This window comes from Haliotis cracherodii, unplaced genomic scaffold (genome assembly GCF_022045235.1).
Source record: "Haliotis cracherodii isolate W230 unplaced genomic scaffold, xgHalCrac1.p SCAF_13, whole genome shotgun sequence".
Lineage (NCBI taxonomy): Eukaryota > Metazoa > Mollusca > Gastropoda > Lepetellida > Haliotidae > Haliotis > Haliotis cracherodii.
Genome location: NW_027266268.1, coordinates 15,895,404 through 15,919,022, shown reverse-complemented (window position 1 = coordinate 15,919,022; position 23,619 = coordinate 15,895,404). Strand labels below are relative to the sequence as shown.

At 42.8% G+C, this 23,619-nt stretch overlaps 2 protein-coding genes and 1 pseudogene across 2 annotated transcripts; 2 read left to right on the top strand and 1 right to left on the bottom strand.

The window, feature by feature from the left end:
- On the top strand, positions 1 to 1,279 carry LOC139459372 (uncharacterized; annotated as a pseudogene).
- A 1,905-nt stretch (positions 1,280 to 3,184) lies between these two features.
- On the top strand, positions 3,185 to 17,038 carry LOC139459668 (tyramine beta-hydroxylase-like). Its single transcript, XM_071241285.1, has 10 exons — positions 3,185 to 3,263; positions 3,927 to 4,122; positions 5,417 to 5,546; positions 6,356 to 6,454; positions 7,081 to 7,260; positions 8,186 to 8,340; positions 9,913 to 10,156; positions 13,319 to 13,415; positions 15,456 to 15,741; positions 16,711 to 17,038. Exons 1-10 carry the CDS (start codon positions 3,247 to 3,249, stop codon positions 17,008 to 17,010), a joined length of 1,704 nt encoding a protein of 567 aa, XP_071097386.1. The 5' UTR covers positions 3,185 to 3,246; the 3' UTR covers positions 17,011 to 17,038.
- A 5,437-nt stretch (positions 17,039 to 22,475) lies between these two features.
- On the bottom strand, positions 22,476 to 22,865 carry LOC139458473 (uncharacterized). The gene has a single exon (XM_071239911.1). It carries the CDS (start codon positions 22,863 to 22,865, stop codon positions 22,476 to 22,478), a length of 390 nt encoding a protein of 129 aa, XP_071096012.1.
- Between the last annotated feature and the right edge of the window lie 754 nt (positions 22,866 to 23,619).

Here is a 23,619-nt window from a genome sequence, read left to right as displayed (position 1 = left end):
ATGAAGGGTTTCAAGATTCTTCTACCTATGCACACAGCAGAGTCCAGCGATGATGAAGATGAGGCTGGTCTCACAGACACATCTCAGAAGAAGGAACCACAACCGATCTGTGATCTATAGAAGACTACGCAGGGGTGATTTGGTGCGCGGTGTAGCGGGTGGTGATTGTGAAGCAGTGGAACGATGCCTTAGCTGCCTGAAGGGAGTTGATCAACAGTCACATGCTTTATTCATTGCTGCTAGAACTGGAAATAAAATGATGTTTGAGTTGTTGGTGGACCATGATTTCAAGCCTAGCATGGCTCTTATGCATGGCCAGACGGCACTACATTATGCAGCGTATTATGGGAATATCAACATTGTTGAACTGCTGTTGAGGCAGCGTCCTGCAGTTTCCGTTAGAGATAAAATGGGTCACATCCCTCTCCACTATGCTGCTGATACAAAACGGGACAACAGGGTAATGCTCGTGTTTCTTGTTGAGACGTTTTGGAAAATGTGTCGCAAAAACGTCAAGGGGACGACGCCTGATGTCGTCAATGACGTCAGTTGTTCAGGGACAACGCCCTTACTTGCAGCTATTTCGAGGAATAATGTCGATCATGTTAAATGTCAATGCGAGCTTGGAGCCGAGCCTAAGTTTGAAAACTGTCGCATGGCTGTGTTGAAAAAGGATTGTGTCATTCTGGCTTATCTTGTACTGAGGAATGCTCCTCTGATGCAGGGCATGTCCCCTTCGTGTTCAACGGGGAACGCAACGGCGGAAGTTATCCAGACTGACCACCCAAACACGTGGTCAAACACACAGCGAGATATCACACTGAAAACACAATCAAACACTCAAACCTATGGACCTGGCGACACGTCGGCATCAGGAATGTCGTGTCGTTGACATCAGAAAGAACAAACCGACCATTCAGTCGCCATGCGAGCAGACGACAACAATCTCCGAGCTGACGACAGCCTGTTACGTCTGGCCTGTGCCATTGATGAGACACACATTCGCACCGAAATCATCAACGTGCTTTTCGAGGGTGGATATAATATATCCAAAGATTTGACATGGATTCTGGATTCTGATCTCCCAGTGTTCACGGGTTGTGAGGGGGGTGCATTTCGTCAGCCCTTTTTAGAGTATGCGAATGTTCGATCTCTTCAAAGTCTCACCTCTCTAAGAGTCCGTCATCTCTTGGGCGCATCCTTGTCTTCATCTGTGCATAGACTCCCAGTGCCCGAGCCTATCAAGGATGTGATCAGACTGAAGTCTCACACCAAGTAGACTTTACTTACATTTAGTCTTAAGAATATAGTTATCTCATTTAAAAACATATCTACACATTGTAACACATTGTAGGTTTATATGAAACTTTTGTCCAGAAACAGGTAATTTCATTGATTTTCTGTTCGGTTTTCGAGCATTCGACAGCGTATATAACAAAAGGATTGGTTGGTTTGTTGTTTGACATCATGAGCATCGATCCACGCGATTGGGATCGATGACATGTATCAACCAAATCAGCGAGCATGACCACCCGATCCCGTCAGTCGCCTTTTACGACACGCATAGTCGCCTTTTACGACACGCATAGTCGCCTTTTACGGCAAGCATAGTAGCCTTTTACGGCAAGTATGGGTTGCTGAAGACCTATTCTACCCTGGAATCTTCACGGGTCGCAAGCATGTAAGATGAGTGGGAGATGGATGTGTGTGGGCTGTATCAACAGCGACTGTTTTAACACATTGTTCTATGAAAGGTCTTGCTGCAGAAAATAATCATATTTTCTTTTCATTGTCTATTTTAAAACATTTCATCGACATCCATAACATCATGGCAATTCCACCCTTTTATTTAATATTAATTTAACATGACAAGTGTGACACTTTGATACGATCCTTCCAAAAGTTCCTTTCGAAAAGGGGAAAGGAAGTGTGTCAAAGGTCAAAGATAAAACTCGCAAGCTCATTACATTGCTATGCTTTATGTTTTCATGGCAAATGTTCAGTGTAATGAGCTTGTAACTTACGCGCTAAAAAGTAAAAGACGAAAAGATGGCAGTCGTATTCTTGACAATCGCGCTGCCGAACTTGGTCTTCACTCCAGCACAAGAGCAGCAAAGTTTCGCTGATGGATGTGAGCGAGGGAGGATAATAGTGTGCGAAAACATTGACAAACCCTGGGTTCATCTGAGACAGTAGCTATGATTGAGTGAGTGAGTTGGGCTTAACGCCGCTTTTAACAATATTCCAGTTATATCGCGGCGTGTAAGCTTAATGTGGGAGGAAAGCCCGAAGTGATGCAAGTCTCAGACGTTTACCACTCCGGTGAAACCCACGAGCACAGGTATGGTGCTGACATACCTAGAAACATAATCGGGGCGAACTGGGATTCGAACCCACAATCATAGGTTTCTGGCGTGCCCAAGGGACGCAACTCTGCACAGCGAATCGCGGCGCCTTAAACGACTGGGCCACCCGTGCCCCCTCAGTAGCTATGATCAAACCATCAAAATCAAACTGCTCGGATACACCGATATCCTCTTTTGGGGAAAAATATTTCCAGCCCTCGTCTCAGTTGAGGGTGGAAACGCCTCGTGCGATTCTGTCATTAAGCCAGAGAGCACCATTGAAGTCAATGGAAAAGTGTGTGGTAAGAAACTTATCAATATTTAAACGACTAAACATTAATGAAGTACTTCGAAACGAACACAAGGTGGTGAGGCTCGCTGACTTGGCTGATGCATGTCATCGTCTCACAATTGCGTGGATCGATGCTTATGATATTAATCACGGGATTGTCTGGTCCGGACTCGATTATTTACAGACCGCCGTCATATAGCTGGAATATGAGCGTAAAATCAAAATAGCGGTGACAATTATATGAATGGATCACTGAAAATCAGAGATGACACCAGGAGTTAGCGAAGAGCGTCCGCATTCCCTGCCCTTCCGGTAATATAGGATACGGTAATTACATATCACCGCCACCGACAAACTATGCCCTCGTTGGAAACATAACGAGTGCAGGAACAGTAATTGTATATTTTATTGTCATAGCCGTAGCTGAGGTAGAGTACTTTGTCTCTGAAAGGTCATATCCCTCTCTGAACATCAACAATCACCGGCCGATATATCTATGTTACCAACACCCGCGTGTCCTATTCCAGAAGTTCTGTCACACTGACAGGTGTGTTGCTTGTATCAGACTGTGTTGGTTACACTGAGGTGTGTTCGGATGGGAATTCGTGCATGATGGCTCATTTAAGGTAAATCCTGTTATTTCATTGTGTAATAACTTGATCATGGACGAGGAAGAAGACACTTCTTTTTTCCAACTTGAAATGGCAAATGAACGGCCATTTTTGACCACTGAATCTGCATGACATATAAATGTGAAATGCATGGGCGGATACAGAGGGAAAAAATCTTTATTTCTGTTTAAATTACCACCAAAGACAATAAATAGATCTTAATTGTGCACACACACACACACACACACACCCACCCCTTTCAAAAAAGCTGTATCCGCCCATGAAATGGTTATTTAATTGAGAGGTTTGTTCATTCGAATGTGAACCAGACGTTAGTGTTGTTGGAAGAAAGAAAACGTCAGATGAGAGTATATTGAACACTTCTTATCACATACATACTTTTTAAATTGAAAGTTGTCCCAATTTTTAAAAGTTTGGAATTCTCGTGGGCTCAGAAGAGACCCTTGTCATACACCGTTCTTCAGTTGAAGACCATTGGAATAAGTTCTTTCAGGTTGTGGGCTCTTATTTGTGGTTTCGGAATATAAAGTATTTAGTTATTATCCGGTGGCACATTCGACGCTTATCATTTATCATGATTTAATAAAGTTATTAACATTAATTTTCAACTCTTTACAATGTGTATGAATGGCACAAGATCTGCAACTGTCTGTCCAGGTTTCTGATGCTGGTGATAATGAACTCGAGTTTGACGATGGCTTACCAGATGTTTATGAAAAGGCTGCCAAATGCGGACCAGGTTCCCCATCCCTGTAAACTCCACCATACATGGCCGGGGGTGGGACACAGCAATCCTAAGGGTGGGGGGCAGAGAAATCAGTTTGGTTTGGACTTTTTTGCGGCCGGTCAGAAAGTAAGTTGTTTATTTTATTTATTTTTACACCAGAAAATTTATTAATACACCAGAAAAGTTTTGAAATTTTAAAATGTATTTGTCACTTGGCATCATTGTTTTTTGCTCATTTTCCAAACAATAATGTATAGAACTGAAGTTACCGAGATACATAATGGCAAATAATGCCAACTCTTTTCATTGTTTGTATTTTAAGCCCAATTGTTGTGTTTCTCATATTTGATGAATGGGTTTAGGTAATTATTTTGTTGTTACAAATGAAATGTTTAAACACATTTTGAATAATTCTTTATTTATCTAGAGTGGACAAGGTCTAAATGCTTTGTAACAATTTTTCATTATTAAATCGGTATTGAAACAATCATCATTCTCATACTGCGATATTTTCTTGAAGGTAGCACAATCAGCCCTTCTCACTCATTTTAGTCATGCGTAAAGATCAGTGCTAGAAAAGGTCTTCAGCAACACATGCTTGCCTCAAAAGGCGACTATGCTTGTCGTAAGAAGCGACTGACGGGATCGGGTGGTCAGGCTTGCTGACTTGGTTGATGCCTGCCATGGTATCCCAATTGCGTTGATCAATGCTTATGATCACTGGATAGTCTGGTCCAGACTTGATTACCTACAGACCGCCGTCATAAAGCTGGAATATTGCTGAGTACGGAGTTAAACAACAAACAAATCAGCCATACGTATGTATTTAACCTTGTCAGAAGTCTGAATATATCTGATGATAATTTAAAATATATTTCATTTCGGGGAAAGGGGGCCTTTACCTTACCTCATCCTTTGTTGATCCAAACAATTTCGCCGGGGACAATACCTCCTGGAGTAAACGTTTTTGCTGGGAACAGTACCGCATGGAGCACCACCTTTGCTTGCTTGCCCTGCATTATCATTGACGAGAACGTTACTTTTTGCGATTGCATACAAGTGTATAGGTAGTTTAGTAAACAGACATTTATTTTGTGCGAGTTCATTGTAGTATGGACCCGTGAAGATTCCGGGGTAGAATAGGTCTTCAGCAACCCATGCTTGCCGTAAAAAGGCAATTATGCTTGCCATACAGGCGACTAACGGGATCGGATGGTCAGGCTCGCTGACTTGTTTGATGCATGTCATCGATCCCAATTGCGTGGATCGATGCTCATGATATTAATCTCTGGATTTTCTGTCCAGACTCGATTATTTGCAGACCGCCGTCATATATTGCTAAGTGCGGCGTTAAACAACAAAACATCCATCCATCCATCATTGAAGTATGAACCTTTAACATCTTCCTCCTCCCTGTCAGTGGACGCGAGCATTGTGTGGGAAGGACTCTGATGGTGACGGCAGGACAAACGGCATGGAACTCGGAGATCCAACATGTGCGTGGAAGGAAGGAGTTATACCAGACGTCACTTCCGGGATAACACATCCAGGTTGTCTTCAAGCTTTTAAGAGTCGTAATGAAACGTGAAGAACAAGTAATAGATTATATGGATCGCATATGCGACATATATTTTCCATACACTCCCCACAAACCATAAAGCATAAAGTCCTATTTGGAATAATTTATCTATCAAAGTAGATCGTTGATGGAACAACAAAATATCATGTCTGCTTCGACATGATTATTTTAGTGAGAAGTAAATATGTTTTTGGAAATTATGTTTTATGTTTGGAAATTAAACATGTATGGTGACATGTAAATGAGTCATATTGTTAAATACGCCTTCGGTTGTAATATCGCCGCGAATAGCTGCAAAATTGCCGATGCGGCGTTAAGCAATATTCACTCACTCACTCACTCGGTTGTAATACCTCATTTCCGGATTTAGTTCAAGGGGCGACTGTGGAAATAAACATAATATTGAAATTTCAAGGACGCGGTTTTTTTCATCTGATCCCACAATTGAATTGCCTGTTCGGTGAATTGAAATTAATTTAACTAGAATCAGAGTATAGGTTGTTGTAGTTTTTTGTTTGTGTTTGCTTGTTGTTGTTTTTGTTTTTGTTGTTGTTTTGTTTTTTTGGGGGGGGTTTTGTTGTTGTTTTTTGGTGTGTGTTTTTTGTTTGTTTGGTTTTGGGTTTTGGTTGTTGTTTTTTTGTTTGTTTGTTTTTTGTTTTTTGTTTTTTTTTGGGGGGGGGTGTATGACAATAATAAATCACTCGAGACAGGTTATTCCTCGCAACTACTCTTCTAACTATCCACTGTGGCGTTATGAGTAAAGACATGTTTCATAACCAGGAATCTGTGACCCTTGGGGTGGTCCAGCTTGCAGTGCAGACAATGCCTGGGTGTCTTGTGAGACGGAAGAATTCAACTGCAGTGCAACTTCAGAGCCAGGTGAATACAGGGTATCTGATAACTATATTATAACAAAGGCATGCGAACACACACATGCACGCACGCACGCACGCACGTGCGCGACCACACCTCTGAAGCCTGATCAACTTATTCATATAATATCTTTATAAAGAATGTATCGATTAGGTCGATATGAATGTAAGTTTAAATAATCATCTATCGTTTTACATAGCTTAAAACGTTATTCCGGAGATCATGGTAATATTTTATTGAATTTACGTTCATATTTACAGTAAGACGTCTTTAGGCCGGGAACCTGGCTTTCCATAATATGCACATAAGCTGGGATTCACTTATACGGAAATGTTTTAATCAACGGGTTTTCACTGCGCCATACCATTCTTGCTCAATAGTTGTTTGATCAGGGTCACAACATCCAAGGTCTTAGTAAAGATTTCTCAAGATTGTTTGATAGATACGTGGGTGATCATTACTATTTATTAGTGATTCATAAACACATGCTCGTGGTATTGTCGGAATCGTAAATAGACTCTGCTCTGAGCAGATATTTCTCTTGATTACGGAAAGGCTTTTGTCGTTTATTTATACTATCCGGATTAAAGAGGTTTCGCTGTAAAATCAACTTTGAACTTGATCGATTGCAGAAGTTCAAACGAGAACATTAAGATTCCCTCGAATGAAGGTTCCCAGTACTGAGACGAATTATTTCTGCCAGACCTTTGACCTACCAGCTGACCGCGATTATCACCTCATAGCGACTGAGCCAACAATTGACAACATTCATGTCATTCATCACATCCGACTGATGGGCTGTAGGGATGGCGGTAGGTAGCCTAGCAGTAATTGTTGTGACCTTCTCCTGCATGTTTGTCAAGTTTTGCTGCTAGAATAATAACTGTGTTGGCGCCCATAATATACTCACCGACAAAAGAAACGCGAATACCATATATGTTGGTTAAATATGATTTTGGTTGGTTGGTTTGTTGTCGAACGCCGCACTCAGCAATATTCCAGCTATATGACGGCGGTCTTTCAAAAATCGAGGACCAGACAATCCAGTGATTAATATCATGCAATTGGGATCGATGACATGTATCAACCAAGTCAGCGAGCCTGACCACCCGATCCCGTTAGTCGCCTTTTACGGCAAGTATGGGTTGCTGAAGACCCATTCTACCCCGGAATCTTCACGGGTCGGTTAAATATGAAGGAATACTAATATTCAAGAGGTATGTTGTGTGAACCGACGCTCATGAAGATCGCGCTGCACCATTCCTTTCGTGCATCATTAGCGTGTAAAGTATGGAAATCACGTGCAGCTTATCGTGATAAGAATAAAGACACTCTGTGGTAAAACTTGACTGATTTGTTACTTTTCCCATTAAGTGGTACACATTGGAACAGGTGTCTTCTTAACGAACATACTTCTCTCTATGTTTCTATGGTTCGCGTTTCTTTTGGCGGTGAGTATATTATGGATAGCTATATACAAATAAAACGACTAAGCATTGGTATGTTTTGTTTTTGATCACTGTTAAACGTCTTTCAGTTAATAAACCCATGTGGAGTGGGTGAAAGTGGTTGGATCGTTTGTTGTTTAACGCCGCACTCAGCACTAATCCAGCTGCATGACGTAGTCTGGACCAGACAATCCAGTGATTAATATCATGAGCATCGCGGCGTTAAACCCAACTCACTCACTCACTAAGTTTCACGAAGAACTATGTTCGTTTTGTCATTTTTACACAGTGCCTGAAATCCACCATCCTCGACAATGTTATATGGCGGAGCGGGGCTGCAATGACGTCATCGGCTTGTGGACGGTGGGCCTGGCTGGCCAGTGTCTGTATAAGGAAGCTGGTTTCAGGATCGGTGCTTCCGGCTACAAGAGGGTGCTTCTAGAGGTGAGACTGGTGAAGTCTTGTCTGTTTCGTGTTTGATGATTGCAGTATAAGATCAAGGCATAATATACCCACCGCCAAAAGCAGAGATGTTTCTAACGTGTACCACTTAATGACAAAATTAACAATCAGTCAAGTTTTACCACAGAGTGTCTTTATTCAGCCGTGGCCCTGGAATCTCTCACGAGTCAAGTTATTTGAGAGTGGTCACTCATTCAATCTACCGCCAGAATTGCTTCATTGCACCTGATTTCTATGGAATCCTAGATGGGACTTTGTCGAATTGTCGCGTTGTCGACCTTAACAAAAACAAGTGTCAAAATTACCAAAGCGCGACAACGCGACAGTGTCCCTTCTAGGATTTCATAGGTTTGCGCTATTCACAAGAATCTCTTGAGAACTAGATGTGCACATTTCTACAGATTTCTGGCCCACTCTTATGCTATTTCTGCTCAACAAAAGTTTGATTTCAGATATGTGTGTCATCGCCTCAGGGTGTGTCGGAACAATAGCTCTTTTGGACTGGCTGTGCAGAGTTGCGTCCCTTTGGCACGCCAGAAACCTATGATTGTGGGTTCGAATCCCGGTTCGCCCCGATTATGTTTCTAGGTTTGTCAGCACCATACCCGTGCTCGTTGGTTTAACCGAAGTGGTAAACGTCTGCGACCTGCATCACTTCGGGCTGAACACAAACACATTAACTGACACGCCGTGATATAACTGGAATACTGTTAAAAGCGGCGTAGAACCCAACTCACTCACTCACTCTTTTGGACTGCTCATTTGTTGTAGGAAGGGGGAAACATGAAAACATAATACACAAAAAGAGGAGGGATCGGAAAAATATGATACCGTCCCAAGGCCAATCTCACCTCCTCCCCCCTTATACCCCGCCACGAGCAAGTCAGGCTGCACGTGGATTTCTGAGAGGCAGAACAGATACCCCGCTTCGAATTAAAAAGCCGCACGCCTTTTCCGAGTCAACGAAAGTCAGGTGACATAGCCCAATTGAAACTCAGCTCAATCGAACAGATGTTTGTTATCAATTTTTAATTTGTTTTAATTCTTTTACAGTGTCATATGTCGGTAAGATGAATTCAATGTAGCAGGATCACTCGGGGTATATGGGGCTTTATGGTCCCTCGTTAGGTTTCATACCACTTGCGGGGGCACGGGTGTCCCAGTCGTCTAAGGCGTTGCGATTCGCTTTGCAGAGTTGCGTACCTTGGGCACGCCAGAAACCTATGATTGTGGGTTCGAATCCCGGTTTGCACCTATTATGCTTCTAGGTTTGTCAGCACCATACCTGTGCTCGTGGGTTTCACCGAAGTGGTAAACGTCTGAAACCTGCATCACTTCGGGCTTTCCTTCCACATTAAGCTGACACGCCGCGATATGACTGGAATAATGTTAAAAGCAACGTTAAACCCAGCTCACTCATACCACTTGCGTTCGGCTCTTGGTATAAAACCTTACGCGGGACGCACATTATCCATGTATCCCTCGTGATCCTGCTATTATAATGTGTCTTGTATCTTTTATCTTCCAGCAACATTAACATCTTTATATTTTTAGCTACATTGGAACAACCCGGAGATGCGAGGCGACTACCACGACGCCTCTGGGTTAAAGATCTACTACACCCCTCGACTACGCCCATACGATGCGGGGATCCTGTGGACGGGTCAGGAGCGTCTGTTGCTACCCCCTGGGGAGTCGAAAATAGTTGTGCAGTCCACATGCCCGTCTGAGTGTACCAAGCGCTACTTCTCCAGCCCCATCTTCATCACCAACTCTCTGAATCATATGCATTACATGGGTATGTATCAACTGGGGGAGGTGGGGTACACTAGTGGTTAAAGCGTTCATTCGTCTCACCGAAGACCCGGGTTCGATACCCCACATGGGTACAATGTGTGAAGCCCATTTCTGGTGTCGTATTGTTGGAATATTGCTTTAAAAACCATACTCACTCACGCACTCAAACTAGAGTTCTGTGAAACCTTCTTAGTCCGGAAACCTCGTAATCTGTACTATTTCTGTTGGGGCTATATTTAATGTTTTAGTGCCTCACTCAGCAATATTCCAGCTACACGATGGCGGCCTGTAAATAATCGTGTCTGGACACGACAATCCAATGATTCATATGATCTACGATCTGGGCATTGGGGATATGATAACAGCCGAGTTAGCGAGCCTGACCACCCGATCCCGATAGTCTCCTCTTACGACAAGCATACGTTGCTGAATATATTTCTTCACGGGGGTCAAGCATGGGTTTGCTGAAGACCATTTCTAACCCGGATCTTCACGAGGAAGATTTTAGGAACATCTAGGTACAATTTATTATAGGGACATTACTACGTACGCGTGATTCGCTAATACATACATTTGTTGATCCTGACGATTTCAACGGAAACGGTGTTTATGTGTACTAGTACAAGGAACAGATGGTCTTCGGTGCAAGAAAAGGAGAGTGGAAGTTCCGGGGTTCGATCCCCGGCCGCGTCATACCAAAAGACGTTAAAAGATGATACTTGGTGTTACCCTGTCTGGCGCTCGGCTTTAAGGGGCTAAAACAAGGACTGGTCGGCTCGGAGTCAGTATACTGTGTCTGAGTGGGGTATTCAAGTTAAACTGCGGCATTGTATCTCAATGTGCAAGCACGCTTTACTTAAAAATATAAGCAGTATACATTTAGCTGAAAATACACCAACTGGGCTCAGTTTGATATTCAACGGAAATTGGGATCTATCAGAACAAGATATCATAAAAATATGCAACTATGTACAGTGAGTGAGTGAGTGAGTGAGTGAGTGAGTGAGTGAGTATGGTTTTACGCCACTTTTAGCAATATTCCAGCAATATCACGGCGGGGGCCCTAACAGAAATAGGCAAGATTGCGAGGTTTCCGGACTAAGAATGTTTCACAAAATTCCAGTTTGAGTGCGTGAGTGAGTATGGGTTTACGCAGTTTTTAAAGCAATATTCCAACAATACGACACCAGAAATGGGCTTCACACATTGTACCCGGGAATCGAACACGAGTCTTCGGCGTGACGAGCGAACGCTTTAACCACTAGGCTACCCCACCGCCCCAACTATGTACAGTGGTATATATGTGATACAAAGCGATTAAGTTAGCTATATTTTCCGCACTGATCACTTATCTTTCCTATTCTTTTCTTTCCTTCTGTTCTGTTCATGCTTGGTACAAGCTGTAAATCAATACTGTTAATATCTGGGAGAAGTTGTACCCAATCCCATTGACTTTATGTGAGAAAATGTGCTTAAACCAAAGGGTAAGTTTGTCCTGCCCTAACGGTAGCAACCACCGCTCAAACAATTTGCATAAATAAATATGTAAGTGTTTGTTTGTTGTCTGATGCCGCTCAGCAGTTCTGCCATGCGACGGCAGCCCGCAAAGAAACCAGACCATCTGGTGATTGACCAGAAAATCCGGTGACACGATAGCGCCTTTATTGATATTGCTGAAACTACAAACATGTTAATCAAATTACGATTGCTGTGTATATTAGTGCAGAGATTCTCCTACTTTAAAAGTGACCCGTGAAGATCCGGGGTGGAATAGGTCTTCAGCAACCCATGCTTGTCGTAAAAGGCGACTGTGCTTGTCGTAAGAGGCGACTAAGGGGATCGGGTGGTCAGGCTCGCTGACTTGGATTGCGTGGATCGATGCTCCTGTTGTCAATCACTCGATTATTTACAGAACGCCGTCATATAGCTGGAATATAGCTGAGTGCGGGTTAAACAATAAACAAACTTTATAAGTAAAGAAATATGTTTTAGAAATAAGCTCGTTTTGCAACACAGTGGGGATCAGTTATAATGTCTCGGCCTACACATTTCTTTTGTAGTTAACTTTTGTAGCTAAAAAATGATTCCACGATAGCTTCCCTTTTCTCTAGATTTGGCGACGGCAGGGTGTTAAGATTGCTGCTGTAGATACAATACGTTTAAACACAAGCTACAGGAAGTTACACGTGTTAGATGTACATATTTACTTTACTGGTTCCTGCAAGGGTTTGGCTGGTTTGTTGTTTAACGCCGCACTCAGCAATATTCCAGCTATATGACGGCGGTCTGTAAATAATCGAGTCTGGACAGACAACCCAGTGATTAAAATCATGAGCATCGATCTACGCAATTGGGATCGATGACATGCATCAACCAAGTCAGCGAGCCTGACCACCCGATCCCGTTAGTCGCCTTTTACGACCAGCATAGTCACCTTTTACGGCAAGCATGGGTTGCTGAAGACCTATTCTACACCGGAATCTTCACGGGGTTCCTGCAAGGGAATGATTAGGACCTCAACCGTTCCACCATGTACAGGTCCTTGAACTATTTGACATGATGACAGATCCTAGTCACCTTGCTCACCGGAAGTTGTTGAGTGGAGCCCTGTAGGGGAGGTAACTCTGGTTATTGGCTTATAAACTGATATGTTTGTGTGTAAATTGGATCTCATTGAAGTAAAACTTAATGACAGTATTCTTTATTTTTCATTTCTTGCTGTTTATATTTCCATGACGCATTGACATCGGGTCATGGTCAATTGCTGGGCGGTGAGGTAGCCTAGTGGTTGAAGCGTTCACCGTCACGCCAAACGCCCAGATTCGATCCACCACATATGTAAAATGCGTGAAGCCTATTTCTGGGTCCAGGGTCGAGATATTGTTGTAATATTGCTAAAAACGGCGTAAACAAAGTACTCTCTCTCACTCTTGGTTAATTGCGATGTATCGATATAGTAATGAGTGAGTGAGTGAGTGAGTTAGCACGTTCCAGCAATATCACGGCAGGGGACACCAGAAATGGGCTTCACACATTGTAGCCATGTGGAAATTCGACCCGGATCTTCGTCGTGACGAGCGAACGCCTTAACCACTAAGCCACCCACCGCCATAATATAGTAATGATGTTGTAGCCATGCCTTGTATGTTGTTTTCAATTTCAGGAATCTCTGAGAGAGTGGAACACCTGCGGAAGGGGAAGAGATTACAGTACCTCACTAATGAGGCCTTCTACACCTACGACAACCCCGTCATTAACACGTGAGACCATGTTGACTAGGAACCCGTTAAGAACAAAGATACCGACCACTATTTATAAAAACAAACTTATCATAAAATACCAATGTATTGTGACATGACGCGAGTTCACCAGGCGAGACAATGTGCCTTCAGCATTTACAATATACGTCTACATCTCTGATTGGTTACAATTACTAAAACATGTAAAAACATATATCGCTATATATTCCTATATTAATTACCCCAAAATACGTCACCGTGGCGCTGCCGTCAAAATTCTACCCTGAGGTGCGAACAACTTCCTCTATGAAAGTGATGGATGGGTTCGAGAGTGAGGTCTTGAACCGACTAATAAACCGACGTATATTCAGCGATAACTTAGACGAGATTGGAACATATATCTACTTCAAACCCCTTTCCCTTGAAATAATGAACTGATCCAATAATCCGGCATGTGTCTATTGGAACCCGTCTAGAGATATGTAGATGCTTTAGCGGTTATGGAAGGTGAGTGAGGTGAAATTGGGTTTAAACGTCGCGTTCAAGACCATTGTACTTGTATAGCGACGTGCATGTACGTGCGTGCGGGCTTGCATGCGTGCATGGCTGCTTTTACCAGTCCAGCCTTATGACGATTTTTTGTGATACCATGCCGCAGTTTAATATTTTTTTAAAACACACTCGGACTCAGTATGCTGACTCCGAGCCGACCAGTCCTTGTTTTGGCCCCTTAATGCCAAACGCCAGATATGTTAACAACAAGTAAGTCTTTTGGTATGACGCGGCCGGGGATTGCACCCCCCGGGGATCGCGGCCGGCGGTCTGTAAATAATCGAGTTTGGACCAGACAATCCAGTGACTGATATCATGAGCATCGATCCACGCAATTGGGATGGATGACATGCATCAACCAAGGCAGCGAGCCTGACCACCCGATCCCGTTCTTTTACGAGAAGCATAGTCGCCTTTTACGGCAAGCATGGGTTGCTGAAGACCTATTCTACCCCGGATCTTCGCGGGTCTGTACACACAGGCTAATAGCTTACCTGCTAATGGTCTCTGAGGTAATGCGAATTACCATATTTATATTACTTCTGAGTAAATCTTATTATTATACATGTGATATCTTGTGATATCTTGAAATATCTTGAAAGTTGTGCTTTTCTGGTAAGCCCAAAGGATCTCTTTCATTCCTTTTTGGGGGCGGTCGGGTAGCCTAGTGGTTAAAGCGTTCGCTCGTCACGCCGAAGACCCGGGCTCGATTCCCGACATGGGTACAATGTGTGACGTCCATTTCTGGTGTCCCCCACCGTGATATTGCTGGAATATTGCTAAAGCGGCGTAAAACCAAACTCACTCACTCACTCATTCCCCTTTGACCTACTTAAATGTTTCTTCTATTATCGAACTAAGTTAACAGCTTCGATTGAAAGAAATATATATTTTGATTTTATTCAACATTTATGCACATGGACGCACACGAATTAAGAACCTCATTCAAATCCGATATTGTACCCCTAAAAATACATTGGTAACTGAATACATAACACCTTTTATGGACAGCAACTTCTTTTATTCTCAGTGACAAAGAATTAAAAAAGTTGCTATCCATAAAGTGTGTCATGTATTCACGTTCGTCCAACGTCTAGATGCCTATCTAAGACTTTAATTGATACCTCTTGGGATCTTAAGATCAGACACACCTACCATACCGCGTCATGTCAGGCGAACTCTGAGCAAACTTTGACTGAGTGAGCAAGTATGGTTTTACGCTGCTTCTAACAAAAACAAAACAGCAATATCACGGTGGGGGATACATTACCCCCGTAACGGTCCCATTACCCCCGTAATGGGCTTCACACATTGTATCCATGTGGGGAATCGAACCCGGGTCTTCGGCATGACGACCGAACGCTTTAACCACTAGGCTACCCTACCGCTCGGATTTTAATAAAACTGATATCGTTGTATGTACACTACAAGAATAAGATTGGAAGGACATTAGTATGGCGTCATATGAGGTTATAAAGCTTGTTTAATATTCCAATTATAATGTTGTAGATTTGATCCTCCATTGGAGGTTCGCCCTGGGGATGCCTTCAAAACAACCTGTGTGTATCGCACCCTGTCCCGCCGGGTGACGACGATGTGGGGGGAGGGGACAAATGACGAGATGTGCTACTCCCTGCTCATGTTCTATCCCAAATCTGCCGTCTCCAACGTCTACTGCGACGGCTGGGGCGACTACAACTCCTGCATGGTGGACCACGATGGGTTTTACCGCGGCTGTCATGTTGCCAATTTCAAGAACCAAACTCACCCGGCAACGCAGAAGATTTACCACAAGGTTAATTCTGGATATACCTGCTCATGTTACGTATTGCATGTACAGACATGGCGAGTATTATAGTGAGTGGGTTGGGTTTAACGCCGCTTTTAACAGTATTCCAGTTATATCGCGGTGACCGCCTCCGTGGTCTAATGGTAGAGCGTCCGCCCGGAGAGCGGAAGGTCCGGGGTTCGACCCCCGGCCGCGTCATACCAAAAGACGTTAAAAGATGGTACTTGTTGTTACCCTGTCTGGCGCTCGGCATTAAGGGGCTAAACAAGGACTGGTCGGCTCGCGGCGTGTCAGCTTAATGTTGGGGGGAAGCCCGAAGTGATGCAGGTCTCAGGCGAGTGAGTGAGTTGGGTTTAACGCTGCTTTTAACAGTATTACAGTTATATCACGGCGTGTCAGCTTAATGAGGGAGGAAAGCCCGAAGTGATGCAGGTCTCTGACGTTTACCACTTCGGTTAAACCCACGAGCACGGGTATGGTGCTGACAAACCTAGAAACATGATCGGGGCGAACCGGGATTGGAACCCACAATCATAGGTTTCTGGCGTGCCCAAGGGACGCAACTCTGCACAGCGAATCGCGGCGCCTTAGACGACTGGGCCTCCCGTGCCCCCCGCTTAATAAAGAAGCTCCTTCTGAACATTTAGATTTATGCTGACTCACTATACTTACTTGTGACTGTTTGTTGTAACTAATCGTGTGGGGTGAAGTAAAAACAGAAAGAGAGTTCGTTTTATTGAAATAACTTAGCCTCGACATGGATCCAGAAATGCACCCCCCAGCTGTTCCCTGATTATGATCCGTGTTCTAATTCAGCACCTTGTCCGCGATCGATGGTTTCAGCAAAGCGTCCAATCACTTAACGGAATGAGTGTCTTTTTGGCTTTCCAGTCAGAAAGAGTTGAAAGAATTTAAATACTTTTCAAAGCGTCTTTTAAACCAAATCACTCACTAACTCGCCCTGTTTGTCCATAGGTTCTGAAACACTGCGACTACAAATATGGCGAATGTCTACCAGAGTGCCCGGATGTTCTCGCGGAAGTGAAGCAGCATCCATGTTTGCAAGGGGACCTAGGTCACAAAATGTTGGAGGAGTTTATTGAAGACGGAGGGGCGAGGCGCATGAGGTTTGCGACTGCTCTTCGTTCCTGTGACTGTCCCCGATTGTCCGAGTACCACGTGGGCATGCAGGATATGACGTCATCTAGCGGCCTTCGGGGCATGCAGTCATATATTAATGTGTTTGTGTTAGTACTGAACAGTTTTACACACTAGAGAACAGCTACCTTACTGATTATGTATGTTCTACAGTGCAGTGAGTGAGTTGGGTTTAAAGCTGCTTTTAACACAGTATTACAGGTAAATCGCGGCGTGTCAGCTTAATGTGGGAGGAAAGCCTCAAGTGATGCAGGTGTCAGACGTTTAACACTTCGATGAGACCCACGAGCACGGGTATGGTGCTGACAAACCTAGAAACATAATTGGGGCGAACCGGGATTCGAACCCACAATCATAGCTTTCTGGCGTACCCAAGGGACGCAACTCTGCACAGCGAATCGCGGCGCCTTAGACGACTGGGCCACCCGTGTCCCCTGTTCTACAGACGAGACAGGCATGTTTATTCAGAATATAGGACATATGGCCAAGCGTACAGAAACTATACGAAAGGTGTCAGCTTCCAGTTAAGGTGTTGGAATTGACACCTACTTCACCAGTTCCACCTCCCCCAATACCCTACTAAGAGCCAACGGCAGGAACACAACCAAACCCCAAGAGCCTAAAGGTGTAGTTTACAAAACTGACTGCAACTGTGGACAGTCTTACGTAGGGGAAACATCCCGCCCCGTCAACACCAGAATCAAAGTGCACAAAACCTCAACCATCAAATCAGAGAGCAAATCAGCCATCTCGGGACATATCAGCAACTGTCCCAATCACAACATCAACTGGGACAACGTCCAAATCCTCTCCAACAACCTCCATGATTTCACTAAAAGAAAACTAACAGAAGCTGTCCACATTCGCTGCCCCAAGTCATCAATCAAGGCTATTTCATCCCATCTGCCTACTATGAACTCAATAATCACCACACCTATGCAAACTTATCCTGTTTAATTGGCTTCATGTCCCATTGGCTTCCACCTATGTGGTCTCTGTTCATCATGTTGTGACAGTATTATCCTTCTGTTGTCATTACTTACTCATGTGACCCGTGAAGATTCCGGGGTAAAATAGGTCTTCTTCAGCAACCCATACTTTCCGTAAAAGGCGACTATGCTTGTCGTAAAAGGCAACTATGCTTGTCGTAAAAGGCGACAAACCGGATCGGGTGGTTTGGCTCGCTGACTTGGTTGATACATGTCATCAATCCCAGACTGGTCCAGACTCGATTATGTTACAGACAGCCGTCATATAGCTGGAATATTGCTGAGTGCGGCGTTAAACAACAAACAAACAAACTTACACATGTTATCCCACTCATGCATGCAATTGTTGTTACTGTTAATCTCCAACACTATAAATATTCTGTACAATGTTCATCATTCAGTCTTGCTTTGTTGCTTGGTTTGTCGAAGTCCTCCTATGTTGGCATTAGATCTGCAATTCATCGCCATCTCTGCCAACCACGGTATGAACGTTTATTTAACATGCTGCAGGACCAAGAGTTTGTCAATGCGAACAATGTTTTTATGGGGATGCTTCGAAAAATCAAGAAACTTGGGTTGGATGTATCTACTCACTATGAGCCTATTTTGGAGGGGGTTTGGTGAAAATCAGATCTAATCAATCAGCAGACGATCCAGTTAGCCTTCAAAAAGAGGTCTGGTTTGATCTGACATTAGGATTTGACCTCACTCGCAATTCTTTCCGTGTCAAGGTCGACGACGTAGTGTGCGAGTTCATCACTACCACACACAATGAGTTGACAAAAAAACACCGTAGCGTATATGTCATAGGTACCCCTTCCTGTCCCGCTGCTTCATTTAAACAGTATGTTTCAAAATTACATCACAAAACACTGCTCACTTCCAAAGACCACGAAAACTCACAAACACACCACACAGGCACTTGGCCACAACAGATGAAACCAATTTCAGAAGAGGCAAAGTTGAGCAAAACATACACTAATCACTGTGTCAGGGCCACAACGGTCACACTACTTTCTCATGCTGGCGTGGAATGTCATATAATTGTGACTCTTCTTCGGCTCGAAAGAGGCGGTATTCAGCCATTCTCCAGGGTGGAAGCAACATCACACCAGCAGGAATAGTTAGTCAACATGTTAATGTTGAACAGCATCACACTCGCAGTACTGGGTTGTCTTCTGGTTCCCTGCAATTCTTTAACAGCACTGTTACTGTTAACAATTTCTTTGGCAGCCAGAACTGAGAGTGCAGTGTTGTGACAACCGGGACACGTAACGACAGTTCTCAGTTCAGAGTGGGGAGGTATGATGAAAAGTTTTACACATTCAAAATAAGTGAAAGAGTGATGTTGAGAAAAAAATAATTGTTTAACTTTTTCTGTAACCCATGAACAGGTTATTTCGTAATTGAAACAACCGACAATGAAAGTAAGATATAACATAATAAAATGTGTTTGAAGACATTTTATTCATGACAACATGTTGTTTACAAATTTTTTTGTGATCGATATTCATTGCCATCTTCGTTAGACAGTTAGAATTTGGCAGGAGGGGATTTGAAAGTACATCAGAAAACACTCCCCTTCGAAAGTCAATGAAAGCAATGTCCCAATTGAAGTGACATCTTCTCTAACGTGATGAAATTCAATTAAGTCACTTCAGAAAATCATACACGACCCACTATTTCTGGGCCACAAATGTCTTAAGGTCTGTCATTATCTGGCTTTGGATCCGTGAAATCTTGAAATTGACAGGTTACACCATGCAGATTCCTCGTTTCAAAATATCCGGCTATTCTGCAGCCTAAAAAGTGGCTGTTCAGTCATACTCAGTTCCATTGGTAATCATATTGTGATAGCAGGCACGATCAATTCCTGTAAATCTACAGGTTAATGTTGAACCACATCACAGATCAGGGTTGTCATCTTGCATCATTGAAGTAGTTATGGAGAAAGTAAACACAAGATTGTCAGCCATTGACAGCTGTGAGGTGTGAGTTAACGTGATGAAGGTCAAGTTCTGCCACATCCAAGTTCGGGGTGGAAAGGCATTTATTTGGATTTTATCATTGTTTACTCGGGTAATTGTTAACTAAATAATAACACTTACCTATGTTAAATATATAATAGAATGTTAATTCATAAAGTTTGTTGTAGAAATATATACGTTTAGCATTTTAAAACCTTTTTCTACATCCTGTCACCCCTACAATAGAAATGATGGCATGTTCGATTTCCAAGAAATGACCTCTCACAAAATTCCAAGAAATGACAGGGTCATCCGAAACAGGTTGGTAGGAATTAAAACATCTGTCATTGAACTAAGTTTGGAGTGTTATTTGTCAACTTCTTTTGAAATACTATGTGTTTTAAACACTTATTTTGAACTACTCACGACTATTGTGTTTTTTATCTTGAACTTTAGTAATAATTGTTACATATATAACTACTTGTGACCACTTTTCGGAATGTACAAAGATTGCGGACCTGTGTACCTGTGTTGTCACTTAAAACTCCGGTTTCACTGATCTGGGTACTGTAGCACGTGCAAAACTCAGCAAATCATTTTGGTTGTAAAGAATTTCCGTATGAGAAAAAAAACGTTCTATTTTCTCTGTAAGGAAATAAAACACTATTTGCCAACTAAAGAGTTTTATGTCACAGACCCTATTGAGTTGGACCATAAGCTGGCCATTGCTGTCTACTGGCTAGCTAGTTCTGCAGAGTTTCGAACGATTGGTAACCTGTTTGATGTATCAAAGTCCACCGTACACAAATGTGTACATGAGATCTGCAACGTTATCCCCGAGAACCTGCTAGAGAAGTATGTAAAGTTTCCGAAGGGTGAAGACCTGAAATTTGTGATCAGTGGTTTTGAGCAAACCTGGGGATTTCCAAACTGTGCTGGGGCTCTGGACGGCACACACATCCCAATCATAGCCCCTACAACAGCTCATGGTGATTACCTAAATAGAAAAGGATATTACTCTATAATATTACAGGCTTTGTGTGATCACCAATACATCATCAGAGACATTAATGTCGGAGGGCCGGGTAGGGTTCATGACGCGAGAGTCTTTGGTAGTTCTATAGTCTACTATAAAGGGGAGACAAATGACTTGTTTCCGAGCTGCCCAAAACCACTGCAATTACCACATAAACAGGTGTTCATGCCTGTCGTTATCATTGCAGATGCATATCCTCTCAAACCCCGGCTTATGAAGCGTACATGCACATTGCCAACTTGTCAATTTCACAGAAAACCTTTAACTACAGATTGAGTCGTGCCAGAATGACAATTGAAAATACATTTGGACGCCTAAAGGGAAGATGGCGTTGTCTCTTGAAGCGCCATTCGCGAAAAAACTCGTGTTATTCCGGGACAAGCCAAATAGCGACTCGTGCCCCTCTCATGGGCATTTTTGCGACCGGGTTCCATCTTAGCGCAAACGGGCATACCTAAAATAATTGTCAATTCGTTGCGTAATGGTTCACACATATTTCCCCATATATTATATATATTTCATATGCAATTTAAAGCACATCGGGACATGCGGAATTATACAGTATGATCGAACACATTTAACTGTGTCTTTGGTATATTATTAGGTGCAAAACATATGTAAAATCAAAAATTATTTCTGAGGGATTCTTTGACAAAGAACTTGAAATGATACGCGCATTCTGATTGGTTTGTCGTGTTTTCGCACATAACACTCATCGATGGGGGGACGAGTCTTCTTTCAGGTTACGGAAAGGGGCCAGTGGTGACGAATGTTGAAGCGCATGGATGTTGCAATGTGGTGACGACATGTGTGATTTTACATAACCTGTGTGAAATGCACCGTGAGACCTAAATAGGACATGAAGTAGAGGATGTAGAAAATGATGATGATGCACAAGAGGATGATCTGACATGCGCAAAGCAACTGAGAGATGACATTTCAGTGTACTTTACAGGGTTTTGAATTTGAACATTTTAAGGCATACTGAAAGCAAACCATTAATTACGGCAGGTTTTCATTGACTGATGTATCAAAACTGGGTTTAGTAAACATGTACCTTTCTGTGAAGATATTAATAAAACATATTCAGGTCAAAATTTCTTTATTTTTATTTCTTTAAAAAACAGCCGGTCTCGTCATGACCATGACATTCATAGCAAGGTTCAGAACAAAACTTAAAATGTAAAAGAACTTTCAATGGGTGACTTCTCTGGCCAGATTGGGCCTACACAAACAGAGTCCTAACATATCTGCACTCTTATGCTAAAGAAGTTAACAAATGAAAAAAAAGAAGTTCTTTGTTCAAATCCGGGAACACAAACACAACTCTTCAAAGTTGATAAAAGGAGTGAGGCAATTCATCACAAGAGGCATCAGAAGGGTCTGTTGACTGTCGCCGGTCAGGGGTAGAGCAGGCAGCATACTGGATTGTAGGGTTATTCCAACTCGTTGATGGACCAAACATAGAAGACAATGTTTGAGATGAGGGAGGTTTTACCCGCCCAAGAATCATTTGCATCATTCGAAACTGGTGGTCTCTTTCCTCGCGTTTCTGCCTTTCTTCAATCTCTAATTTCTTCTATTCTAGTTCTATTTTCTTAAGTTCGGCATCCACTTTTTTTCTTCAAGTGACATCAAAGATGCTTCATATTTATTGTTGTTTTCAGAGTGAGATTTCACAATCGAACCAAGAGTGACCTCCAGCTTTGTCTTCCATTGTCTTTTCTCTAATTTCTTAATTTTCTTCTTTTGTTCGCTCTTCTGTTCATCTTTTTTTCCTACCTCCTTACTTCCTTCATCATTTGTCTCATTCTTCGTGCCTGCATCCTTGTTTTCTTTATTTTCGTCACTTACATCAAACTCAATCCCGCCTCCTGTAGTACCACCAGTCATGTCATCACGGGTATCTGCAGCCTCCATTTCATCACTCTCACTGTTGTCTGGAGTGTCATCACTTGCCAAACTTTGTGCTATGCCCATTTTTTCTACCACCTTGACTGTCCAAGTATTTCTGTTGGCAAACTTTTCTACCTTTACCACTAATCTTCTGATTCTTTTTACAATCCCAGTACGTCCTCTTCAAAGTATGCATTCGTATATTGCACTGTGCAGCATTCTTTTCAAATCCATGTATTTTCATTTCCTGGGTTATGATAACATATATTGCACTTTTGTTCTTCTTCGTGTCCTCTAACTGTTCCTCAACATTTTTCTCATTCCAGACAGACAAGAGACACTCCGTCTCTTCATCGTCCAAGATTGGCCGCAAGTTGATTTTTTTCGCCCTTCCTGCTTGGGGGCATTTTGGCATTTGGTGTATGGAAAATGAATCCAGACAGTAGTCTAGACAATATGCAAATTTCATTGCTATTGATAGCAGTGATGAAAGAGGTTGCTGATTTCCCTTTTCTAGATGTTGGTTTACTTACGTGAGCAAATGAACTATGCGTTTACACGACCACATATACTCCAGGAGTATACGTATGATTACCAAGCCAGATCGTGATATCAGGTCACGAATTACAACATATCAACGAATCTCTTATGGCTTGTAATAGTACGATTTATGTTCCAGAGGCTAACAGTACAGTCTGGAGCAGCATTGCACCACGAGGACGTCGATGACGTCGATGACGTCGGACAGGATGGTTTGGTTATTTACTATAAACAAAATGTTTGCTATTTATTTTGCCTTCGAAGTACATAACACAGTCTGCATTTGCATAAATATTGT